This window comes from Hyperolius riggenbachi, chromosome 6, assembly GCF_040937935.1.
Source record: "Hyperolius riggenbachi isolate aHypRig1 chromosome 6, aHypRig1.pri, whole genome shotgun sequence".
Taxonomy (NCBI): domain Eukaryota; kingdom Metazoa; phylum Chordata; class Amphibia; order Anura; family Hyperoliidae; genus Hyperolius; species Hyperolius riggenbachi.
This window is the reverse complement of record NC_090651.1, coordinates 210,192,849-210,219,171: the sequence shown is the minus strand read 5'-3', so window position 1 is coordinate 210,219,171 and position 26,323 is coordinate 210,192,849. Positions and strand designations below refer to the sequence as shown.

The following is a 26,323-nucleotide window of genomic DNA, read 5'->3' as shown; positions in this document are numbered from 1 at the left end:
TCTCTGTACAGTTATGTGATAATTCCACATGCTCACCTCTATGCTTATCAATATTTATTAACTACAATACTGTCCATAATTATTCATACCCCTGGCAAATTTTGACTTAAAGTTACTTTTATTCAACTAACAAGTTATTTTTTGATAGGAAATGACTTAGGTGTCTCCCAAAAGATAATAAGACGATGCACAAGAGGCATTTTTGTGGGGGAAAAACTAACAAAACATTTCTCAGCTTGTATTTACATTTGAGCAAAAAGTGCCCTGTCCAAAATGTATTCATACCCTTCTCAATAATCAATAGAAAAGCCTTTATTGGCTATTACAGCAGTCAAATGCTTCCTACTGTATAATTGCAGGCCAGCTTTTTGCTTGTCCCCACAGGTATTTTTGCCTATTCATCTTTAGCAAAGAGCTGCAAATCTTTCAGGTTGGAGGGTCTTCTTGCCATCACCCTGTTCTTTAGCTCCCTCCCCCGATTTTCAATTGGATTCAAGTCAGGACTCTGGCTGGGCCACTTCAAATGTTAATGTTAATGTTTGCCAGAAAACAGTGAGATAGACAAAAAGTGGGTATGTTAATGTTTGGTAGCTATTTCTTCACCACTTTTGCCGTGTGTTTTGGGTCATTTTCACCACCATATTGGTGTTCTTCGGGTTGTAGGCTGCTCCTTTTTACGCCAAATGAAGGAAACATCATTATGACCAAACAATTCAATTTTTGTTTCATCTGACCATAACACAAAAAAACAGAAATCTTCTTCTTTGTCCAGATGTGCATTTCCAAAGTCCAAGCGAGCTTTTGTGTGCCTTATCTGGAGAGGTGGCGTCCTCCTTGGTCTGCACCCATGGAACTCCGCAGTGTGCAGTGTCCGTTGGATTGTCTGCCTTCAGGCATTGCCACCAGCAAAGCCCAGATTCACCAGATGGCCTTGGTGGTGATCCTTGGATTCTTTTTCACCTCTCTCACTATCCTCCTGGCCAGCACAGGTGTCACTTTTGGCTTCTGACCTCTGAGATTTAACACAGTGCAGAATACTTTGCACTGTAGCCACTGGAACTTGAAAGCATTTAGAAATTGGCCATATAGATCTTTCCTTACTTGTGAGCAGCCGCAGGTCCTCACTGAGCTCCTTTGTCTTCGCCATGACTGTCCACAAACCAAATGCAGAGAGCTTCTTTTTTCTTTGTTGAGCTGATTAAAACAGCTGTTCCCAATTAATCAGAGTAATTAGGATGCTTTAGAATTGCTTGGACTATTTGGAATGGTATAGAACTTAGGATTTGCCCACAACCCCCCCCCCCCCCCCCCCCCCCCACCACCACCACCACCACAATGCCTCTTGTACATTGTCTTATTATCTTTTGGGAGACACCTATGTCATTTCCCATTATAAAATGACTTGCTGGTCGAATAAAAGTACATTTAAGTCAAAATTTGCCAGGGATATGAATAATTATGGGCAGCACTGTACTTCTCATCTAGATATTATTTTCACTTTATGGACCATAGCAGTTTTGATATTTTAGTTATGTCCCTATTTAAGGAGCAAAACTTATAACACCTAATTGATATTTGTATTATGGTATTTGTTTCAAGACAGACTAGGTTTTCATTGGGTGATATTTTTCCCCTAAAATAATTTTGTTTCCTGTGCACTTATAAGAAATAAGTGGGAAAAGTACAGAAATTAATTACTTCTCCATTTTCCTCCATTTCTTTTCCTGGGGGGGGGGGGGGGGGGGGGGGGAGTGCTGCTGTATATAAAAAAAAGTGTATTTGGCTACTAAGCCTGTTTATCCTAGAACTTATATTATGTTGCTTAGACAATGTAACTGATCGTCTTAATATACAGTATACAGAGTTTTGTTTTTTTAATAATTTTCATTGTATCCCCACTATAATGGTGCCCCCATACATCCCCATTGTACTAACTCCCTTTTAGCTGTCCTCAGTATAGTGTCTGCCTGTTCAAAGACCCCTTATTGGGGCATCCCCTAAAGTGGCTTTATATACTTTATACTGCCTCCTTATAGGGGTCCTTGTGCTGTGTACCCCTTGTAGTAGTCCCTCTTATGATGGCCCCTGTGCTAAACACTATAGTAGCTCCTATGCAATGTGGGCCCTACACCTTGGGCCATGTGCTTCCCTATAGTGGCCACGGTACCCCTTATAGTGGCACCCCTTACTGGATTTGCTAGTACTCCCCATGTCATACTTTTCCTTGGTGGTATACTTTTTTTCCTGGTGGAAAACCATTTTTATGTGTCTCCCTGGTGGTGTAGTGGTCCCCTCTCCCGTCTGAATGTCCCTGGTAGTCTAGCAACTCTACCTCCCCTTTAAATGGTGTTTCCTATTAGTCTAGTGGCTCCCTTTACCCTTAGAAAATTTTCTCTTGTAGTCTAGTGTTCATGCCCCTTCACACCTAAACAGTACATGCAGAGATCAGTAGCTGGAAGCATGCTACCTCTGTATGATCTCACCTCTCACCATTTGGTTAGAGTCATTGGTAAGGGTAAGGCATAGATTAGAAGGTTTGGTTTAATAGACAGGGTAAACTATAGTAGGTTAGGTTTAGAAGGTAAAGGTTAGTTGTCAGGAATGTGTTAGCATCAGCCAGGAAGGTTAGGGTTATGCATTATTATTATTAATATTATTGTTTAGTATTGGTGTTAGGTGGCGTGGTGGTTAGGGCTAGGTGTCAGAAAGGGGATTTATTAGTAAGGGAATTGGTTTAGGGAGATGATTGATGGGATGGGTGCACTGAAATCACAGGTCAAAACAGTGTTTCTTTGATTTACCAATATTCTGATGATAGATGCTTGTGCTAAATTCCAAATAACCCCCACACCTCTTGTACAGAGCTGACACTGTTGTGATATTTCAGTAATGTAATACTACAGAGCAATCTATTATTTACCCTTCTACAGTCAGTGATTTGACATCCATGTGATAATTGCTCTGGTCTGTACAACACTCCTTCTGTACCATAATGTGACATTCCTAGAATAAGTCTATATGGTCTCTTCTGCTCTCCTGTGGCTGGGCATGTGACTGCACACATTCATTGTGTCTGTACAAGAAAGTACAAGTGTCATTCCTTTTATTGGTTAATTGAATATATACGGTAACTGGGTACAATCTGTGGAGGAGAATCAGTTGTGTTTATGATGCATGGAATATCTATATGGTAGTGATTTGTGGTCATTCTGTGCTATCTTCCTTGCTCAGAATGTACACTGATGTGAATTTGGGACAATATTGCTTGGTCTTCTTGTTTGCACTGCATGTACTGGGCCGGGATAATGGCCATTCTGTGGCTGGCTGTAATGGAAGCAGCAGCATCCTTGCTCTGTGTGTGTAGATGAGGATTCTCCAGCCTTACATGATGGAGAGAGGCATGGCATCCTCTGTATCACCTCCCATCCTCCCTCCCCTCCCTGCTTCTCAGCTCTCGAGTGTGTCCTCTGGGACCCCTGCAGCCAACGAGTGAGCGAACGACTAAGAGAAGAGAGATCACTGCTGATTTTCTGTAGTACAAATTGAGCATGAAATTGCCAGTGTTTGAGCAGCAGCCGACGAGACACTGGAGGTATAGAACTGGAAGCCATCCTCCATTTGTGTCAAAGGGCTAACAGGAGCAAGGATTCTCTATCCGGACCACTGTCGGAATACTGTTTTCTCCAATGTCTTATGTGGCTGGGCTGTGGAGGGCAGAGAGTGGACTGAAGGGGCCTATTTGTGCACAGAGGATCCCACTGTGACGGAGGTTAGTGTCCCCAATCTCAGCCTTTCTTTGCAGCTGTTGATGTGCATTGAATGTCCCCTACAGGCAGAATATAGCTGTGGAAGACAAAGGACTCTCACCAAGGCTGCCGCGAATACTCATCAAGCTCTGTACACACGGAGAACTGTGTAGACATGGTGTGTAGGGCATGCAGCTTGCAGGAGGACATCCACAGTCTATGTCCTGATCCGCATGCATCTGAATCTCTCATGTCCTATAATGCCCACATCCTGCCACATTTCCATTTATCTGACACCGGTGAACACAGATGGAGTTGATTATTTTTTGCTGCCCTGGAGTATTGTGAGGAATGTCAGAGAATATTTCCCTCAGACCTCACAAGGGTTAAATCATTTAGTCATCATTTCCTGTGCAGCAGCCTGAAAGTTAGAGGGAAATACTGCCATATGGGTCTTGGGATCCAGTCCTGTCTATTGGAGCCTCTGAAGTGCCTGTTAACGCTCTCCATGCTGAATGCCTCTTTCCATCTCACACACTTCCAGCACCGTGTATTCCAGTAGGCTGGCATAAGCTGATTATAGCTGTGTGATGCTGGATTACATGTGTGCGCTCATTACATCACATACTGAACCTTTGGGAATGTGATTTCCCAGGGACGTGAGCGATGTGCTAATGAGCATGTTGTGTACTGTTCTTTGAACATACATTATTGATATGGCGTGAACTGTTTTTATCTGCTAAGACTCCATGCAAAATTAATGCAGATTATATTTGTACTGTACCCTGCATAAAGCTTCATATGTTATGGTTGTGGAGCTGAACGGCCGGTCCTAGTACGGCAATGTAATATTCTATATGGACAGAAGCGGCAGCCATGCCAATACCTGCTTACAAGGCCAAGGCAGGGGAAGCTTTTATTGGTTTAATGCTCTGATGTAATCAGCTTTGTCCTGCTAATGCCAGAAGGAAAAAACAAATCAATAGAAGAAATGTGATGTCAGTTCTCTTGCAGACAGAGCAAGATTCCTTTGCATCTGCAGGTATAAGAGCATTGTGGCCATGTGATAGGAGCCTTGTCTGTACTGCCCACTCAAATCTATTCAGCATTGAAGAGATGGCCAATGGGATGCTAATTATCACAGCTTGTATGCAAATGCAATGCAATTTGTATGCAGCTTGGAATTGGGCCAATCAAAATAATCAGGAAGTGCATTTGATTGTTCCAGTTCCTCAGTGCATATAATTTGCATTTAAATTTGCATGCAAAGCCAGAATTATAAGCATCTTACTTTCTATCTCTATTTAAAGCTGAATGAAACCCAGCATTTCTTCTTTGATCTAATAGATTATTTACAGCATATTTTATACAACCAGCATTTTTTTTTTACTAGAACAGCATTCAAGGGGTTAAACACAGGCCTTAAGCCTCATCTACACGTGTAGATGAGGCTCCGATCCGGTGGCTCGATTAGCCGCCAAATCGCCTCTTCCGCATCCCCGCACGTCCCCGCTCGCCTGCACGTGCGTCAGATACGATTCCCCGCCGGCGCCACTTATCTTCCGCTCGATTCCCTGCCATTGTCCCCTCGCGGGGAACGAGCAGCGAATCGGCGGTGGGGAGATCCGTCCTGTCGGATCTTATCAATCGAGCCGCATTAGCGGCTCGATTGATAAGGAACATTGGAGCCTCATCTACGCGTGTAGAAGCTCCCCTGCAGGGAAAGCTGGAGGAATCCGAACTAGAGATAATGTTATCTTGTGTTTAATTGTATCAAGTGAGAAATGTAAACAAACCCTTCTCTGACACTACAAGCTCTCCTGAAGACAGTGAGACAATCGTAAAGCATCAGAAAGCATTTCTGCTTGCGTTAGAAGAAGATGAATAAAGCAGTTATGAATAAAATGCAAAGTCAGCTTTCAGAGAAAAAAAGTGTACTTTGGGAACGTATCATTTCTAAATGAATAATAATACTTATGCACAAAAGCAAATATGATAACCGTATGGCATATAAAAAGTAGGAAAACATGTTTTTATTGAATATTATGTCAGGGTTTTATACCACTTTTTAAGCGTTATATAGAAGTGGGCTGGCCTGTGTTTTGCATTGGGGTCTGGATAGCATTGTGTGCATTGAGTGGCATGCAGAATAGGTCTGATCTATTTTGCTATGTGGGTCCTGAAGAGCAGGATTTGTCCATTGGGTAGAATAGAAGTGCTGTGCACTGTACTGTGGGCGTGGCTATGATGTAGAGTGATTGGACGCTACATTCTCATAGTGATGGGCTAGGAATGGTGGTACAGCACCCACAGTTCTCTTTATGGTTTGTTGCTGACAGGTTGCTCAAGCACTCGTATCTACAGGAGATGTGGACTTCTCATGATGAATAGAACACCTCTGGTCATCACGCTGTGCATGCAGATCTCATGGTTTTTCCATCTGCCAGTACACAATGGGTTACATTCACCACTTTTGGGATTTCCTCATGCAGCTCTGCAGTTTCAAGAACATCCCTGATCTTCTGTAATCCTCTAAGTCTCTCTAGTCTCTCTGTCACTTCTGCACACCATTCTTTTTGGTAACTGGCATCAGGTGTTGCAGAAACCAGTTAGGCGTTACAACCAATTGCATTGTTTTTTTGTTGTTTTTTTTAGTTATTGACTTAAAAACTTTAAAAATGACAACTAGCAACCTGTTTGATGTTTCCCATAGGCATTTGTTTGCCATTGATGAGATAGTGGCTAATTTATTGCTAACTCTGTCAGTTTACAACCCAGCGCCCAACTTACTCAGTTGGTGCAACAGTGGTTGCAAATTACATTGTGGTCTATGGTGGCGCCTAATTTAATTATGAGGCCATATGCTCAATTTACCTAATTCAAGCCATACACGGGACAATAATATCTAGATATGGCAAGCTATCAATCACTCCTTAATAGAAATTTGATCTGGTAGTAGTGATCAAAGTTCTAGAGTTAATATTTTTCAGTATGTACAATCACCCTTTCAATTGATAAAGTGCCCAAAATCGATAAACCATAATCAGCCAGGCATGTGGGGGGAGGTAGGTCTTCAGCCAATTTGATTACAGTGATCAAATGAGCCAGAAAAATCAATATGTGTATGGCCAGTCTTATACAAAATGGGGCATTAGATTATGAGGTCCCCCGAGGGGCAGTTAATGACAATTGTTCTGTGTGCCCTGTTTCTTCCTGCCATAATGTGCTTGTCTTCAATGTAAGTTTGTAATTTGCATCACCTATTATTTTTTCGGGTAGGGGATGATGTAAACGCTGAACCAGATAAACAGCTGCCAAAGGTTCCCACTCCACAATGGATGAACAGCACATTGTATGTATATGCCTCGGCGCTTGGGCTGTGTAAACCTCTCCTCTGTGGAGCCTGCAATCAACCAGTGCTCACAAAACAGAGTGATGTGGCCACCACCAAGGTACAAAATCCACAGTCAGGCTATACTTGCACAGCGAGGTACACTTTAATAAAACCACACAATATAAATTAAATTAAAACAACTACTCACATGAGGGTCCACGCACACTGGACCCAGTTGCATGAAATCACATATAAGGTATTGTACTAACACCAAGGTAAAGTGCACCTTAAAACCACTGCCACTATTGGCATATCAGGAAAGATTGCCCGCTCTCCTTCCGACCAAGGTTTTGGCCTTCCATTGTCGTTAGAGATTCCCTGACAATGTCAGAAGGCCGAAACCTTGAGTATAGCCTGACTGTGGATTTTGTACCTTGGTGGTGGCCACATCACTCTGCTTTGTGAGCACTGGGTGATTGCAGGCTCCACAGAGGAGAGGTTTACACCTATTTTTTTTTTTTTTTTTTTTGAATTTAGAATTTTTGGGGAAATTTATTGTTAAGAAGATAATGATAATAGTATATTGTGTTGTGCTGCCAAATATTTTGTTTTAAAATTTTGATCACATGACCTGGAGCAGCTGAGTTGAGCATATGAATATCAGCTTTGCCTGCTTCTGTCATGATCCCTGCTTCTGTCCAAATCATGGTCTTCCAGTTGCTAAACGCTGTCTTCATATGAACTAAAAGTCTGTGTCCTCAAGTAGAAAATACATTGCCAGCATAATGATTGACATAAGCTTGCACCTATCTATCACGTTTTACATTGAAGATAGATGAGGTGGGCAGGCCAGTTGTTGGTTCTTCGCTGTCTTTCTGCATCCCCGCCCCTCTTCCTTTTGCTAAAAATGTTTAGCAATAATGTCTTCCTACATGGATTTGCAGCCTGTCTTTCACACTTCTTACAAGTCCAGCAGGGTCTTCTCCCCTCTTTAGCAAGATGCACCAAGGCATTTGCTATTTGCTCACTTTGCTTGCAGTATGTGTCTTTTCTCTCATGACTATTCTTCAGGGCTGTGGAGTCGGTACAAAAATCTTCAGACTCCAACTCCGACGCCTCAGTTTATGAAACCTCCAACTCTGACTCCAGGTACCCAAAATGACTCCGACTCATCGACTCAGGCTCCTTAGTCTAATACTTACCAGGGCTGTGGATTGTGTACAAAATTAATCCGACTCCTGACTCCGACTCCTCAGTTTGTGAAAATCACTGACTCCGACTCCGGGTCCACAATATTGCTCCGACTCCACAGCCCTGCTATTCTTTGCAACCATCTCCTGCCATTATTGCTATTGTAATGCAGGTATGCTGGAAAATGTTGTTTGGCATCTACAGTTTTTACTTTGATTGTCATATGGTAACACCTTATTGTCCAACGCATTAGTTGCATCCAGGGGGTGTAGGTTGTGAGAAGGAATGATGTTTGGGAAGCATATTTAGTGGACAGGTATTCTGTTCCCCACCTTACTTAATCTGACTGCTCAGTTTTGGGCTGTGTTCAGTTTTGAAACTAAATTATTTGAAATGAGCTAAACAAGGATCTTAAAGATAATCTGTACTCTAAAATTCTTACAATAAAAAGAATACCATTCTATTCATTATGTTCTCCTGGGCCCCTCTGTGCTGTTTCTGCCACTCCCTGCTGCAATCCTGGCTTGTAATTGCCATTTTTATGCAGTATTTACAAACAAAAAACATGGCTTCTAACCAGAGTGAGAACAGCTCACTGTGTGACTCATGCAGAGCTTGGAGAGGGTGTGTATAGCGTCTGCCAATGACAAGCAGTGCTGCACATTCCACACATTCCAGCCTGAGCCCGACAGACCCGACAGAGGAGATAAGATAAGATTTATTACAGAGACAGAGCAACTAGAAGAGGCTGCAGTAAGACAGACCACATTAGAACAGGTATAGGAACTTATAGGATAGAAGAAATAAGACTGAACATTTTGTTACAGAGTCTCTTTAACACTGGTGAAAAAAAGCTCTGCTCCTAATGGTTTACTAAAGGGGAAGTAAATACTTTAACTGGAAGCAAGCCTTAAAAGACACCTGAAGTGAGAGCCATATGAAGGTTGCCATACTTGTTTACTTACTTACTTATCTGCATGCTTGTTTCTGGTGTTATTCAGACACTACTGTAGCCAAATGGACGAGTAGGGCTGCCAGTTACTGTAAGTTACTCTTAACAACCATTATCCCCCCCACCCCCCATCCTCTGTGTCCGTTTTAACCACTTCCCGACCGCCTAACGCACAACGGCGGCCGGGAAGTGGAGCCCTGAAGGACCGGCTCACCCACAGAGGCGGCGGTCCTTCTAAGGGCATGGGCGGAGCGATCGCGTCATCCGTGACGCGATCCTCCGCCGGCGCCTGTCACCGCTCGCCCGCCGCAACATCCCGCCGGCTATACGGAAGCGCCGGCGGGATGTTAACCCCGCGATCGCCGCATACAAAGTGTATAATACACTTTGTAATGTTTACAAAGTGTATTATACAGGCTGCCTCCTGCCCTGGTGGTCCCAGTGTCCGAGGGACCACCAGGGCAGGCTGCAGCCACCCTAGTCTGCACCCAAGCACACTGATTTCTCCCCCCCCCCCTGCCCCAGATCGCCCACAGCACCCATCAGACCCCCCCCCTGCCCACCCCCCAGACCCCTGTTTGCACCCAATCACCCCCCTAATCACCCATCAATCACTCCCTGTCACTATCTGTCAACGCTATTTTTTTTTTATCCCCCCCCCTGCTCCCTGCCCCCTCCTGATCACCCCCCACCCCTCAGATTCTCCCCAGACCCCCCCCCCCCAGACCACCCCCCCCCCTGTTTACTGTATGCATCGATCACCTGTCAATCACCCGTCAATCACCCCCTGTCACTGCCACCCATCAATCAGCCCCTAACCTGCCCCTTGCGGGCAATCTGATCACCCCCACCACACCAATAGATCGCCCACAGATCCGACATCAGATCACCTCCCAAATCCATTGTTTACATCTATTCTCTCCTCTAAACACCCACTAATTACCCATCAATCACCCCCTATCACCACCTGTCACTTTTACCTATCAGATCAGACCCTAATCTGCCCCTTGCGGGCACCCAATCACCCGCCCACACGCTCAGATTGCCCTCTGACCCCCCCCCCCCCCCTTATCAATTCACCAGTGCATTAATTACATCTGTTCTTCCCTGTAATAACCCACTGATCACCTGTCAATCACCTATCACCCATCAATCACCCCCTGTCACCCCCTGTCACTGCCACCCATCAATCAGCCCCTAACCTGCCCCTTGCGGGCAATCTGATCACCCACCCACACCATTAGATCGCCCGCAAACCCGCCGTCAGATTACCTCCCAAATGTATCGTTTACATCTGTTATCTTCTCTAAACACCCACTAATTACCCATCAATCACCCATCAATCACCCCCTATCACCACCTGTCACTGTTACCTATCAGATCAGACCCTAATCTGCCCCTTGCGGGCACCCAATCACCCGCCCACACGCTCAGATTGCCCTCAGACCCCCACCCCCCCCTTATCAATTCGCCAGTGCATTAATTACATCTGTCCTTCCCTGTAATAACCCACTGATCACCTGTCAATCACCTGCCAATCACCTATCACCCATCAATCACCCCCTGTCACTGCCACCCAACAATCAGCCCCTAACCTGCCCCTTGCGGGCAATCTGATCACCCACCCACACCAATAGATCGCCCGCAGATCCGACATCAGATCACCACCCAAGTGCAGCGTTTACATCTATTCTCTCCTCTAAACACCCACTAATTACCCATCAATCACCCCCTATCACCAACTGTCACCGTTACCCATCAGATCAGACCCTAATCTGCCCCTTGCGGGCACCCAATCACCCGCCTACACGCTCAGATTGCCCTCAGACCCCCCCCTTATCAATTCGCCAGTGCAATATTTACATCTGTCCTTCCCTGTAATAACCCACTGATCACCTGTCAATCACCTGCCAATCACCTATCACCCATCAATCACCCCCTGTCACTGCCACCCATCAATCACCCCCTGTCACTGCCACCCATCAATCACCCGCTGTCACTGCCACCCATCAATCAGCCCCTAACCTGCCCCTTACGGGCAAACTGATCACCCACCCACACCAATAGATCGCCCGCAGATCCGACATCAGATCACCACCCAAGCGCAGTGTTTCCATCTATTCTCTACCCTAAACACCCACTAATTACCCATCAATCACCCCCTGTCACTGCTACCTATCAGATTAGACCCCTATCTGCCCCTAGGGCACTCAATCACCCGCCCACACCCTCAGAATGCCCTCAGACCCCAGCCCTGATCACCTCGCCAGTGCATTGCTTGCATCTATTCCCCCCTCTAATCACACCTTGAGACATCCATCAATCACCTCCTGTCACCCCCTAGCACACCTACCCATCAGATCAGGCCCCAATTTGCCCCGTGTGGGCTCCTGATCACTCGGCCAAACCCTCAGATCCCCCTCAGACCCCCTTCCGATCACCTCCCCAGTGCATTGATTGCATCTATTTTCCCCTCTAACCACCCCTGAGACACCCATCAATCACCTCCTGTCACCCCCCTAGCACTCCTATCCATCAGATCAGGCCCAATACAACCTGTCATCTAAAAGGCCACCCTGCTTATGACCGGTTCCACAAAATTCGCCCCCTCATAGACCACCTGTCATCAAAATTTGCAGATGCTTATACCCCTGAACAGTCATTTTGAGACATTTGGTTTCCAGACTACTCACGGTTTTGGGCCTGTAAAATGCCAGGGCGGTATAGGAACCCCACAAGTGACCCCATTTTAGAAAAAAAGACACCCCAAGGTATTCTGTTAGGTGTATGACGAGTTCATAGAAGATTTTATTTTTTGTCAAAAGTTAGCGGAAATTAATTTTTATTGTTTTTTTTTAACAAAGTGTCATTTTTCACTAACTTGTGACAAAAAATAAAATCTTCTATGAACTCGCCATACTCCTAACGGAATACCTTGGGGTGTCTTCTTTCTAAAATGGGGTCACTTGTGGGGTTCCTATACTGCCCTGGCATTTTAGGGGCCCTAAACCGCGAGGAGTAGTCTAGAAAACATGCTTCAAAATGATCTGTGAATAGGACGTTGGGCCCCTTAGCGCACCTAGGCTGCAAAAAAGTGTCACACATGTGGTACCGCCGTACTCAGGAAAAGTAGTATAATGTGTTTTGGGGTGTATTTTTACACATACCCATGCTGGGTGGGAGAAATTTCTATGTAAATGGACAATTGTGTGTAAAAAAATCAAACAATTGTCATTTACAGAGATATTTCTCCCACTTAGCATGGGTATGTGTAAAAATACACCCCAAAACGCATTATACTACTTCTCCTGAGTACGGCGGTACCACGTGTGCCACTTTTTTACACCCTAAGTACGCTAAGGGGCCCAAAGTCCAATGAGTACCTTTAGGATTTCACAGGTCATTTTGCGACATTTGGTTTCAAAACTACTCCTCACGGTTTAGGGCCCCTAAAATGCCAGGGCAGTATAGGAACCCCACAAATGACCCCATTCTAGAAAGAAGACACCCAAAGGTATTCCGTACGGAGTATGGTGAGTTCATAGAAGATTTTATTTTTTGTCACAAGTTAGCGGAAAATGACACTTTGTGAAAAAAAACTATTAAAATCAATTTCCGCTAACTTGTGACAAAAAAATAAAAACTTCTATGAACTCACCATACTCCTAACGGAATACCTTGGGGTGTCTTCTTTCTAAAATGGGGTCATTAGTGGGGTTCCTATACTGCCCTGGCATTTTAGGGGCCCTAAACCGCGAGGAGTAGTCTTGAAACAAAAATGACCTGTGAAATCCTAAAGGTACTCATAGGACTTTGGGCCCCTTAGTGCAGTTAGGGTGCAAAAAAGTGCCACACATGTGGTATCGCCGTACTCGGGAGAAGTAGTATAATGTGTTTTGGGGTGTATTTTTACACATACCCATGCTGGGTGGGAGAAATACCTCTGTAAATGACAATCTTTTGATTTTTTTTACACACAATTGTCCATTTACAGAGGTATTTCTCCCACCCAGCATGGGTATGTGTAAAAATACACCCCAAAACACATTGTACTACTTCTCCCGAGTATGGCGATACCACATGTGTGGCACTTTTTTGCACCCTAACTGCGCTAAAGGGCCCAAAGTCCAATGAGTACCTTTAGGATTTCACAGGTCATTTTGAGAAATTTCGTTTCAAGACTACTCCTCACGGTTTAGGGCCCCTAAAATGCCAGGGCAGTATAGGAACCCCACAAATGACCCCATTTTAGAAAGAAGACACCCCAAGGTATTCCGTTAGGAGTATGGCGAGTTCATAGAAGATTTTATTTTTTGTCACAAGTTAGCGGAAATTGATTTTAATTGTGTTTTTTCACAAAGTGTCATTTTCCGCTAACTTTTGACAAAAAATAAAATCTTCTATGAACTCACCATACTCCTAACGGAATACCTTGGGGTGTCTTCTTTCTAAAATGGGGTCATTTGTGGGGTTCCTATACTGCCCTGGCATTTTAGGGGCCCTAAACCGTGAGGAGTAGTCTTGAAACGAAATTTCTCAAAATGACCTGTGAAATCCTAAAGGTACTCATTGGACTTTGGGCCCTTTAGCGCAGTTAGGGTGCAAAAAAGTGCCACACATGTGGTATCGCCGTACTCAGGAGAAGTAGTATAATGTGTTTTGTGGTGTATTTTTACACATACCCATGCTGAGTGGGAGAAAGATCTCTGTAAATGGACAATTGTGTGTAAAAAAAATTAACAAATTGTCATTTACAGAGATATTTCTCCCACCCAGCATGGGTATGTGTAAAAATACACCCCAAAACACATACTACTTCTCCTGAGTACGGCAATACCACATGTGTGGCACTTTTTTGCAGCCTAACTGCGCTAAGGGGTCCAAAGTCCAATGAGCACCTTTAGGCTTTACAGGGGTGCTTACAATTTAGCACCCCCCAAAATGTCAGGACAGTAAACACACCCCACAAATGACCCCATTTTGGAAAGTAGACCCTTCAAGGTATTCAGAGAGGGGCATGGTGAGTCCGTGGCAGATTTCATTTTTTTTTTGTCGCAAGTTAGAAGAAATGGAAACTTTTTTCTTTTCTTTTTTTTTCTCACAAAGTGTCATTTTCCGCTTACTTGTGACAAAAAATAATATCTTCTATGAACTCACTATGCCTCTCAGTGAATACTTTGGGATGTCTTCTTTCCAAAATGGGGTCATTTGGGGGGTATTTATACTATCCTGGAATTCTAGCCCCTCATGAAACATGACAGGGGGTCAGAAAAGTCAGAGATGCTTGAAAATGGGAAAATTCACTTTTTGCACCATAGTTTGTAAACGCTATAACTTTTACCCAAACCAATAAATATACACTGAATGGGTTTTTTTTATCAAAAACATGTTTGTCCACATTTTTCGCGCTGCATGTATACAGAAATTTTACTTTATTTGAAAAATGTCAGCACAGAAAGTTAAAAAAATCATTTTTTTGCCAAAATTCATGTCTTTTTTGATGAATATAATAAAAAGTAAAAATCGCAGGAGCAATCAAATAGCACCAAAAGAAAGCTTTATTAGTGACAAGAAAAGGAGCCAAAACTCATTTAGGTGGTAGGTTGTATGAGCGAGCAATAAACCGTGAAAGCTGCAGTGGTCTGAATGGAAAAAAAAGTGGCCGGTCCTTAAGGGGTAGAAAGCCCTAGGTCCTCAAGTGGTTAATGGAGTACAACGTGTACCTTTGGGTGCAGTGGAGTGAAGGCAGGTGCTGTGTGCCTGCTGCTAGGTGGTGGTGTGTTGTAGATGGTAGACAGCACTTCAATGAGTTTCAACAGAGAGGTTGTCTACAATCTATAGTACAGATGCCTAGAGCAGCCAGAGAGCTCCAACAAGTGTGCAAGCACACAAAGCGGTACACCATTGACTTCTGCAGTTGCGATGCTGTGAGGGCAAGCACTGGGGTCTTTTGATGGGATGTTTGGAGGCAACAAATGGGCTTTTTCAAATGTTTACTTTATAAGTAAAATTAGGGATTTATTAGATATTGGGTAACCCAAGTAGGTTATACACATGTAGAAACAAGCTACCACTGCATGCCTACAAATAAGACATTTGACCTTGTAGGTAGGTTTTAATGCTTCGTGCCAGCCATGGCTGTGAGACTGCCCACTGCTGAGAATAGAGTAAATAAACACTGTTCTATGACCAGCATGTCAGTGTATTCTTATCACTGCATCTAATCAGAGCCGTCTCACCCACCAGGCAGCTATAAATTCCTGCCTGGAGCGGCAGGAGGAGCCAGGAGCGCTGTTGAGAGTTGAGAGAATAAATGCCTCTCAGCCCACTTAAGGTAGCCATACACTGGTCGATTTGCCATTAGATCGACCAGCTGACAGATCCCTATCTGATCGAATCTGATCAGAGAGGGATTGTATGGCTGCCTTTACTGCAAACAGATTGTGAATCGATTTCAGCCTGAAACCGATCACAATCTGTGGAGCCGCCGCTGCCGCCTGTCGAACTCCCCCAAAGCCCCCCCCCCCCCATATACATTACCTGACGCTGGCTCCCGGGCATCTTCTCCGCATCTTCTTCACGCTGCACCCGCTCCATCCCGGCGCTTCCTGCGCCCTCTATTTGAACTTCCTGGTCACTGCAGTGACAGGAAGCGCCGGGATGGAGCGGGTGCAGCGCGGAGAAGATGCGGAGAAGACGCCCGGGAGCCAGCGTCAGGTAATGTATACCTGATCGGATCGGCCGCCGCTAGCGACGCGCTCCCTACCCGCGGGCGATCGAGGGTAATTTCCCGCACGGCGCGATCGACGGACCGATCCGATTTCGGGAGGAAATCGGATCGGCGGGTGCGTTTAGCGCGAACGATTGGCAGCAGAATCGATCCCAGGATCGAATCTGCTGTCGAAACGGCCGCGAATCGGGCCGGTGTATGGCCACCTTTAGGTTTCAGTTTACACAGCAGCAGCTAACAGCAGCGCCTGACTGGACTCATAACTGGATTCACTGACTGATTAATTCAGTTCCTTCAGCTCAATGATTCAAAGAACCACAGTACTGGGTCAGTGAGAGAAGGCTCGGAGTACAGCATCAGCTTCTGAGTCCTGACTCTTCACTCGGATTCACTGATTCATTCAGTTCCTCTCTCTCTGCTACTAGTAACTGAGTTGATGTAGAGACTGAGCGTAGCAGGATTAGCAGCCAGGCATGGACTGCCCCCCAGACTTTTATTCAGTGATTTAGGGATGGTCTGGTGTATTCAGATTTGTTGTTGTACAGTGATGTGAAATACTAGGCTAGCTGATAAAAGTGCAATTAGAGGACAGGCAAGCTGGTAAATATACACAGCATGATGCAGAACTTGCCTGGAGGGTCCCTGGGAAAACATCTGTCTTGTCTCTCCCCATTGTTATAATGACTGCATGTGCAGATATGGTGTTAAACAGGTTGAAAAGGTTTGACAGTCCCTGGACTCCAGGAGGACTCCTTTTTGACTTGTATGAGAGACTGGCAGTGACAGGAATCCTATTACCGGCAACTAGTCTCTGTGTAATTTGGGACTGCAATACAGATTTGCTCTCTGCTCCATCTCCTGCTATTCTCCTTTAGACTGTAAGCTCGCAAGGGCAGGGCTCTCTCCCCCTTTTGTGTCTTGGAAATCATTATACATTTTATTCATCATGTTATTTTTATCACTGTCATTACCACTTCTGTATTTTGTATTCTGTATGCTGTATCATTTTTTGTATTTTGTCACTAATGATGTATCTTGTATATTAGTGTACACCATTGTCTGTATTATGTACCCCATGTTTGTTTCTCACTTTGTACAGCGCCACGGAATATGTTGGCGCTTTATAAATCAATAATAATAATAATTCTCAGTCTCACTCCACTCCTCCTCTCTCTAGGCTAGTGCACGACAAAATCGCAATAGCAATCGCTAGCAATTTGCAAATGCGACTTGACAATTTGGGCTGAGGCTGCCATGATAATGGGCCTCAAGTCTATGTTTCCCCACATGCCAAAAGGTCCCAGTCCTCCCCTGGTAGCAGCATAGTGTGTGTGTATAGTGTGTATCTACTGTGTGCTGTGTGTGTATAGTGTGTGTGTGTGTGTGTGTGTGTGTGTGTGTGTGTGTGTGTATACTGTGTGTGTATACTGTGTGTGTGTGTGTGTGTAGTGTATATCTACTGTGTGCTGTGTGTGTGTGTGTGTGTGTACTGTGTGCTGTGTGTGTATAGTGTGTGTGTGTGTGTGTGTGTGTGTGTGTGTGTGTGTGTGTGTGTGTGTGTGTGTACTGTGTATAGTGTGTGTGTGTGTGTACTGTGTATAATGTGTGTGTGTGTGTGTACTGTGTATAGTATGTGTGTTGTGTGTACTGTGTGCATGTGTATATTGTGTGTGTACTGTGTATAGTGTGTGTGTTGTGTGTGCATGTGTATATTGTGTGTGTGTGTGTGTGTGTGTGTGTGTGTGTGTGTGTGTGTGTGTATGCCGCAATAAGTATATTTTATGGTGAAACGCTCTGCTGCATTACAACTATTTTGTGGTGAACCCATGCCGCAATAAGTGTAATTTCTGGTGAAACACAGCTGTATTATGATTTCCGGGGGTCTTGGGGGGTGGGGTTCACCACAGGGGTGGGGGGTATGGGGCTGGGGGGCAATCGGGGGGGGGGGGGGCGCACCACAGGATTTCTCGCCTGGAGTGACAAAATGGCTAGAGACGCCCCTGCATCTAATGACACCTGAACATGAGAAATCCAGCAACACTGATGAATCATCAGACTTGTGAAGACTGTTGTGAGAGGAGCATGATGGGAATATCTCATATGTAAATAGCACTGATGTTACTCTGGTGCCTCCCTCACCAAGCTGTTCAGTGCATGTCTGTCGCCATCCCTATCGACTTTAGTGTGTGTTGATCCCCCCCCATACACATCAGCTTCTACTGCAAAGGTGCTTTCACATAACACTGTAACATCCTCACTACAGTACAGTCATTCACACACTATAATAATTTCACACACTATAATCATTGCGGTTGTCTTATGTTATTATTGACATGCATTATACAGCTCTAAAATATTTGGCAGGGCTGTACAGAGAACAAATGGTCTGTATTAGTCTCTACTTCAAGGAGCTTATACTGTAATGTCTGCACAAGACTCAAAACATAAAAAAATAGCACAGGTAGGTTTGATGAGAGCTGATTAACATACAGTACTGTTCATTATGACTTTGGATTGTAACAAATACACAGAAACAAACACACATATAACATGTTATATGACAGTCTAATCAGTGCCCCAGTTCTGTAAGGCAATTGTTCAAGACATTTAAAATCGAGGATGTGGAAACAGACATGGGGGGTAAGGCCCAGTGCACACCAAAACCGCTAGCAGATCCACAAAACGCTAGCGGTTTTTGGAGCAGATTTCAAAGCGATTCTAGGCATGTTTAGAGAGGTTTTCTAAACATGCCTAGCGTTTTTGGGTAGCAGATTACTAATACTGTTACAGTTAGGCCCCGTTCACACTGCACGCGTTTCCAGCCGCGTTTTGGAAACGCGTGCAGGTGGCCGACACGCACGACATCAGACATTGCATAGAGTGCAATGTCTGATGTTCACACTGCATGCGTTCCGGATCTGCGCGGTCCGGAAACGCATGCTGCACGCATTTTTTGTAAAAACGCATGGCTGTCCCATTCACTTTTCAGTGATGGGATCAGCCACGCAACGCATACGAACGCGGATGGCGTGCGTTCGTACGCGTTGCGGTCCGCATGCGTTGCGGTCTGCGTTCTGCAGTCTGAACGGGGCCTAAAAGCTGTTACTAAACAGCTTCTGTAACAAAAACTCCTGGCAAACCGCTCTGATCTAGCGTTTTTCAGAGCGGTTTGCGTTTTTCCTATACTTTACATTGAAGCAGAAACTCTTCTGCAAACCACAAATGTGCAGCAGGAGGCACGTTTGCGGTTTGCTACAAACCTCAAACCGCCGGTGTGCACCATCCCATTGAAATACATTAGCCAAGCGGTTTTACAGGCGGATGCGGCCAGCGGATCGCATCCAAAACCGCTCGGTGTGCACTGGGCCTAAGAGACAATTAGAATAGCAGCGCCTATTCCACAGAAACAATCAAGGAACAGTAAAGTTGGCCATACACTGCCAGCTAGCGCCCCAATGTTCCCAAAAGATGGTTCCCTCTCTGAATGGAATCTAATCAGACAGATCTATTCCTGCCACACACTGCAAATAGGCTTTTATTAGGTTTCAGTTTGAATCCTATGAAAAATCAATGGAATTGCCGCAGGGCCGACTGATGGACCTCCCAGTTCCCCCCCCCCCCCCTTCCCCTTTTACAGTGCTCACTCGGTATCCCTGCACCTTTCTGGCTGGCGTACTCCCTCCTGTGTCCTCCTGTCCCCTGCTCCTGTTTTCTGTTGCCTGGCAGCATGTACGTAGTCACGTAAAATGCTACCGGGTCACAAAGAAGAGGCAGCAGGTGGATGGACACAGGAGGGAGCATGCTGGGGACAGGTGAGTGTGCTCCGCTGCAAGCACTCTGCATCAAAACAGAGCCCCGGGGGAGCACTAGTAAAACTTGGAAGGCCTCCATCATCTGGCCGCTGATCTACTGTTGCGCACCGCCCCCTTTCAAGCAAGATCTTACTTTCGGAACAATCAATACCTTTAATTGATTTCTACCAGAAATTGTGTGGCAGGTTCGATGAAATCTGATGGGGAAAATCAAGAAGTGTATGTGAACGCACAAACACCTATTTACTTTCACTAAGCTGTTGAGAATCCAGTGAAAGCTTATATGAGAAGTCAGTGAGAGCCACCAGTCATTCTCTACTTAGGCTGCTTTATGATCATCGCGTCAAATACATTTCAAAGGTACCCTGCAGAGGAATTTTTTATATGCCTTCTTCTATATATATATCAGTCCATAATATCCAGATCGGGAAAGTTCTCTGGAAAAGCCTTACAATGGCCTGTGCAAGACTATTCTAAATGTCATAGGGGGTAGAAGAGGAGAAGCTGTAAAATATGATTTTCCCTTTACATATAGCATATGTACACATTGGAATACATGTCCCCTCCCCACAGAAAAGACCCCCCACCTCCAGCGGACTATTAGCATCTGGAAAACAGCTGTGTCTGTCTATACAACTGCAGCTGTCTAATCTCTTTCCTTCTTGACAAAAACCAATAACATACATTTGCACTGATTTTCCATTTACAAATGGTAACATGTACCTACTTGATTTCTCAGGGCTCATTTACACTATGCGGGTTGCTGTCAGTTATGACACACCACACATAGGGCTTGATTCACTAAACCGTGATATCTCATATCATGGCCGCGCTAGCGTTTTTCGCACGCCGTTTTTGCACGCAATCGCGAAATTTCACGAAACGTGATATGAGTTATCACGGTTTAGTGCATCAAGCCCATAGTGTGCGATATGCATGGTAACATGGAAATCCATAGCCTTTCATGTTACTATTCACAGTACAGCTATGCGCTCCTGTGCGTTGTGATGTAATGTAGCTAGGAAAATGTTATTGCTCAATGCTCACTGTTTCCCATTGGGCTTTATTGTGTTGCCACCACTATCTTCCATGCTATAATGCAATGAGCTTGCTGTGTGTCGATCGCATGCACAAGATCACATCTGTGCGTATGTTGCATAGTGCGATTAGGCCCTCAGCAAAGTGAATGTTTTTTGTGCTGTTCTTTTGTGCTGGCACTTTTCCAGTGAAAAAAAAATCATTAATGCAAAAATACAGGAAATAAAATCCATAGCAACTATTCTCATTGCATCTGTTGTTTTTCCAGGACAGATTAAAAAAAAATATGGGTTGCTGCCTCCAGCACATGAGTATCAGGTGATGCACAGAGTGTTGGGCATCCTCATTGTGGCATTGTAGTGGGTTAATAATGGTGAGTGGAATGGGGGAAGGGGGCTGGATTATCAGTATAGATTAGCATAGTGGTTAGCATTGACTGTTCTCCAGTGAATGCTTGTGTGTACTGGGCCGTTTCATTCTGCATATTGAACTTGCTCTGCTCCACGCATTAGAGGATGGCATAGCAGTGTCTGACAATGAATGATGAGTACTTTGTGTGCACAGCCTTGACAGCTGCGCATATGGGATCAAAATATGATTGGTTATCAATACCGACACCATACTGAATCAGTCTGTTTTCAGCTTTCATCAACAGCAACTGCATGATGCTCCCTGATACATTTTTTTCTGTAAGAGGATTGGTGTAAATAAAGATATAGCAGTACGAGTCTTCTGTGAATATATTACAGCAGCCACATTCACCTTCATTAGTATTATTAGAGATTCTGTGGCTGTTGCCTATGGCCTCCTTCTCTTCCTCCTCTATTTAGAATTCATGGCAAGGCTTGTTCTTGTTTTCCACTCATTATTTGCTGGATTTGCCTGCTAGTCAGCAGAGACATGTTACATAAGATGTGACTTTTTCATAAAGATCAAGGCTGTCCTTCAGGACTCCTTGTCCCTCCGGTAATATAGGCTGGAGGCAGGTTCTCCATCTACTGATGTACAGCCGTTTGAAAGCCCCAGCTGACCTCTTGCATAATTAGTTCTAATAATACTCTAAGATGTTGTCTTCCTACTCTGCATGGTCTATATGCTAATGTGCAAGCAGGGCAGTAACTATATACAAGTCATGGGGCTTTATAGCAAATCTTTGTATGCCCCTTCCACTTCATGCTTTTCCTCTAGAGGTAACTGTTTCCGTATGGATGGGCTCTAACTTTAGCCGGTTTACATTTTACGTCACTCACATTTCAATGTGTGAGTAAGAACAAAAACAATAACAAATTGCTGGTATTAGCTTTGCACTTTAATTCACTAAAATCCCAGGTGAGTGCAACCTGAGGACCCCCATGACAGCGCATCCCCCCTCCCTTGTCCCTTCGGGTCAGACTACAGCAGAAAAACTGCATTTTTTTTTTAATTTTAACAGATTGCATCGTAAAAACAGATTGTAGACAGATCCTATGTTATTATTTAACATATTAATATTGTTATTTAGTATTTATATAGCGCCAACATCTTCTGCAATGCTTTACAGAGTATATAGTCATGTCACTAACTGTTACTCAGAGGAGCTCACAATCTAATCCCTAGTATAGTCATATGTCCAGTATAGATAGATATGTCCAGCATATATCTATCTATCTCAGTCTAGGACCAATTAACTTTTCCATATGTTTTTGCTAAGTGGGAGGAAATCGGAGTGCCCAGAGGAGACCCACACAGACAAGGGAAGAACATGCAAACTCCTTGTAGGTAGTGCCCTGGCTGAGATTCAAATTGCAAACCCAACACTGAAAGGCGACAGTGCTAACCACTACGCCACCGTGCTGCCCATGGATCATTCATATTCATAGGCTCCGGTAACCATGATGCAAAAATTTGACCTGCACGATTTTTCAGGACAGGGGAGGCATTTCCCACGGAAGCCTGTGGTGCAAACACATCTGCTCTGGACTCCAACTGGATCACAATGCACCAATAGAGCGTAGCCGACCCAGCTTTCATAGTAACTGCTCTCATTGGTCTTCCATCCAACAACAGGCCACCTGCAAGCCTGTTCTTTCCCTAGCAGCTAGCGTGCACTGTGCTGCACATAATGCTTTTATAGTGCTGGTCATACCACACTTGATTCTGTTTGGTAAGGAGACAGGGACAGTAGGGGCCATAGACAAATGGTGTTCAGTTTTTATAACAAGAGTGGCCCCAGTCTTGCAGTTTTAATGTAATTTGCACCGAGTACAGAAGAACGCAGTGAGTTTGTGCCATGTCATCTGACTTGCTTGTCATGTTACATTGGAATTTCATAAATAGAATTTAATAGAGCGCACAATATTTGATTAGACCAACCTTCCATCTCCCTTCCATCGTGCTAGAGAACCACAAACATGTCGTATTCATTTTTTGCTGATGTCTTCATCTATTTAGTAATGGTGAATAAACTGCTAATAGAATATGGAAGGCAAATTTCCCCTCAAGGGAATATAGAGCTGCTTCTCTGCATACAGCTATATCGTCCTGGTGCCCCTATTCACATTTTATGGAGAACTGTTTCTTTAAATCAAAACTTGACTTGCCTAGTGTAGCTTAACACAGTGGTCAGCATATGAAATCTGTAAAGGTGCCCATACATCCGGTGACTTTGGCGGCCGACCGATCGCCCAACCAATTCGATTATTATCGAATTGATTAAAAGTCGGTGCAGCTAAGTGCAGGCTCGATTGATGATATGATCGTGCCTGGTGCAAGATGTCCGCCTGAAGTTGGTTGCTCAGGTGGGTGGCGGTACGGTGGCCGATTTTGGAACGAGTGACAACACCCCCGCCACTGCAGCTGTAATGTATAAATGTGCCCCCCTGTGTGTGCATTATACATTACCTGCCCCGTGTCGGCCTCCTCGCGCTATTGGTAACCTCCGGGTGGCCTCCGTACACGCCACTTGCGCAAAGCATCTTACATTGGCGCATTGCATCTGATGTCAGCATGCTATGCACCAGTGGCATGTAGGGAGAGCCACCTGGAGGTTAGGGATACTGCGTGGAGGCTGAAATGAGACAGGCAATGTATAAATGCATGGGGGGGGGCACATTTATACATTGAGGGCAGCAGCGGGGTGGATGCGGCGGGGGCACAGTCTATTCCCTTAAGATTTCATGCTGAAATCGGACGGGAATCGGCCTGCAGTATATGGGCAGATTTGATTAAAGATAAATGTACAGTATCTCTTTGTTGAATCTGCCCATAATCTCCAGATGTATGGTCACCTTAACTATCTGGGCCATTGTCTGTTATGTTCTATGTGTTGTACATATGTATTGCACTGTTTCATGCATGTTCACTATATGTTGCGTTGGGTTATGTACATTACGATTCTGTGTCTTTCTTGCAGCTCACACTGACCGAGGAGCAGAATGAAGTGAGCAGGAACGGCTGTGAATCCAAGGAGCTGGTCTTCCTGGTCCAAGTGGCTTGTCAGGTAACTAGCAGTACACATGGTTCTTCACATGCTGATCTGACTTATGGAAAGCTGTCATTATCTGCAATAAAAACTTAAGGTATAATCATCACTGGTAATTCGTTTTTGCATCTATTTTCTGCCTCTGTGTCATTGTCTATAAATGTATCATAGTGTTAGGGTACAATAACAGGCCAGGTGGCAGCTTTCAAGGTAGAGGTAACAGGAAGCTTATAAATGCTGGCAGCTCTGGTAATCACAGACTGAAGTTGTACAATCAGTTGTTAAACCTATGTTCATCATCCATACTCATCTTTTTCTGATATCAAAAGATAAAAGGAGAGTATCACAATCCTACACACATACACACGTGTATCTTAAAGAGAAACTCCGACCAAGAATTTAACTTTATCCCAATCAGTAGCTGATACCTCTTTTTACATGACAAATCTATTGCATTTCACAAACAGACCATCAGGGGGCAGTGTATGACTGATATTGTGGTGAAACCCCTCCCACAAGAAGCTCTGAGTACCGCGGTACTCTGGGCAAACTGCCACAATGTAACAAGACTCACAGACAGGAAATGGCTGTTTACAGCTGTCTGTAACAGCCAGAACAGCTAGAAACAGCTACATAACCTGCCCACAGTAACAATGTCACCATGTAATACATGTCAGAATGTGAATCTGGGAGAGGAAAGATTTTACAATGAGCAAACACTGACTAAATCATTTATACATAATTATTGTAAAAATGAAGCACTTTTTTTATTACATTATTTTCACTGGAGTTCCTCTTTAAAGGCGAAAATTTTTTAAATTTAAAATATGTACAAACAGACGAATACGAAGTACATTTTTTGCAGAGTAAAGTGAGCCATAAATTACTTTTCTCCTATGTTGCTGTCACTTTCAGTAGGTAGTAGAAATCTGACAGAAGTGACAGGTTTTGGACTAGTCCATCTCTTCATAGGGGATTCTCAGCAAGGCTTTTATTCTTTATAAAGATATTCCCTAAAAAGGATTTAAACAATGATGCTGGCCAGTCTCCCTGCTCACTACACAGTTTTTGTCAGTTGAACAGAGCAACTGCATTGACTAAGTGCTTTTGAAAATAAAAAAGTCCCTGAGAATCCCCCATGAAGAGATGGACTAGTCCAAAACCTGTTGCTACTGTCAGATTCTACTACCTACTGTAAGTGACAGCAACATAGGAGAAAAGTAATTTATGACTCATTTTACTCTGGAAAAAACACACTTCTTATTTGTCTGTTTGCACATATTTTAAATTGTACAATTTTTCGCCATAGTGCCCCTTTAAAGAGAAACCGTGACTGTGTGGACCATTTTCCTGGCAGTTTCCTCTCTGTGAACCTCATTGCATTATGGGAAATAGCTGTTTACAGCTGTTTCCAACTGCCAAAAAAAGCAAGCAGCGGGTACTTCCACTTCACCTGCCAGCAGTAAAAATGTCTCCATGTGATAAATGTCAGAATGTAAATCAAGGAGAAGAAAGCTTTTACAATGCGCAAACACTGACTAAATCATTTATACATAATTATTGTAAAAATGAAGCACTTTTTTAATACATAATTTTCACTGGAGTTCCTCCTTAAAGAGAACCTGAACTGAAAATAAAAAGTCTAAATAACCATACACAGGTCATACTTACTTCCTGTGTAGTCTACTACTCAATCTCTTTCTCCTCTCCTGCGTCCCATTTGTCCACAATGATAAATGGATTTCTCCGTCCTCCATTTTAAAAATGGCCATTACCGCATAACAGCTTCCTGGTCAGCACACTGTTAAACTGTAATATCACCCACTTGAGCCATAGGAACACATGACATTACCTTGCACATTCAGTTGTAACTGACAGCTGCTGATATATAACTGACAGCAACTGGTATATTTCAGTTCTGACAAAATATTGTCAGAACTGGAAGGGATTACTGTAAGAAGAGAATGGTGAGCTTCTGAGAGGAACTGACAACGAGGTAAGTATGTAATATTCATTTGCAGCTGCGTCACGTGTTTATTTTAAATACTTTTCCTAACTTC

The 26,323-nt window shown here is 44.1% G+C and overlaps 1 protein-coding gene across 15 annotated transcripts in view; it reads left to right on the top strand.

The window, feature by feature from the left end:
• Nucleotides 1–26,323, top strand: part of ARHGAP32 (Rho GTPase activating protein 32) — a 562,915-nt gene that overhangs the window by 416,741 nt on the left and 119,851 nt on the right. For 14 of the 15 annotated variants that reach the window (XM_068240358.1, XM_068240357.1, XM_068240361.1 and 11 more), the window contains one exon: nt 24,195–24,281. In XM_068240358.1, the coding sequence (XP_068096459.1) occupies nt 24,195–24,281 (87 nt within the window). Of the gene's footprint in view, nt 1–3,600; nt 3,770–24,194; nt 24,282–26,323 lie in introns of those variants that run through there. The other variant, XM_068240366.1, reaches the window with a different exon arrangement.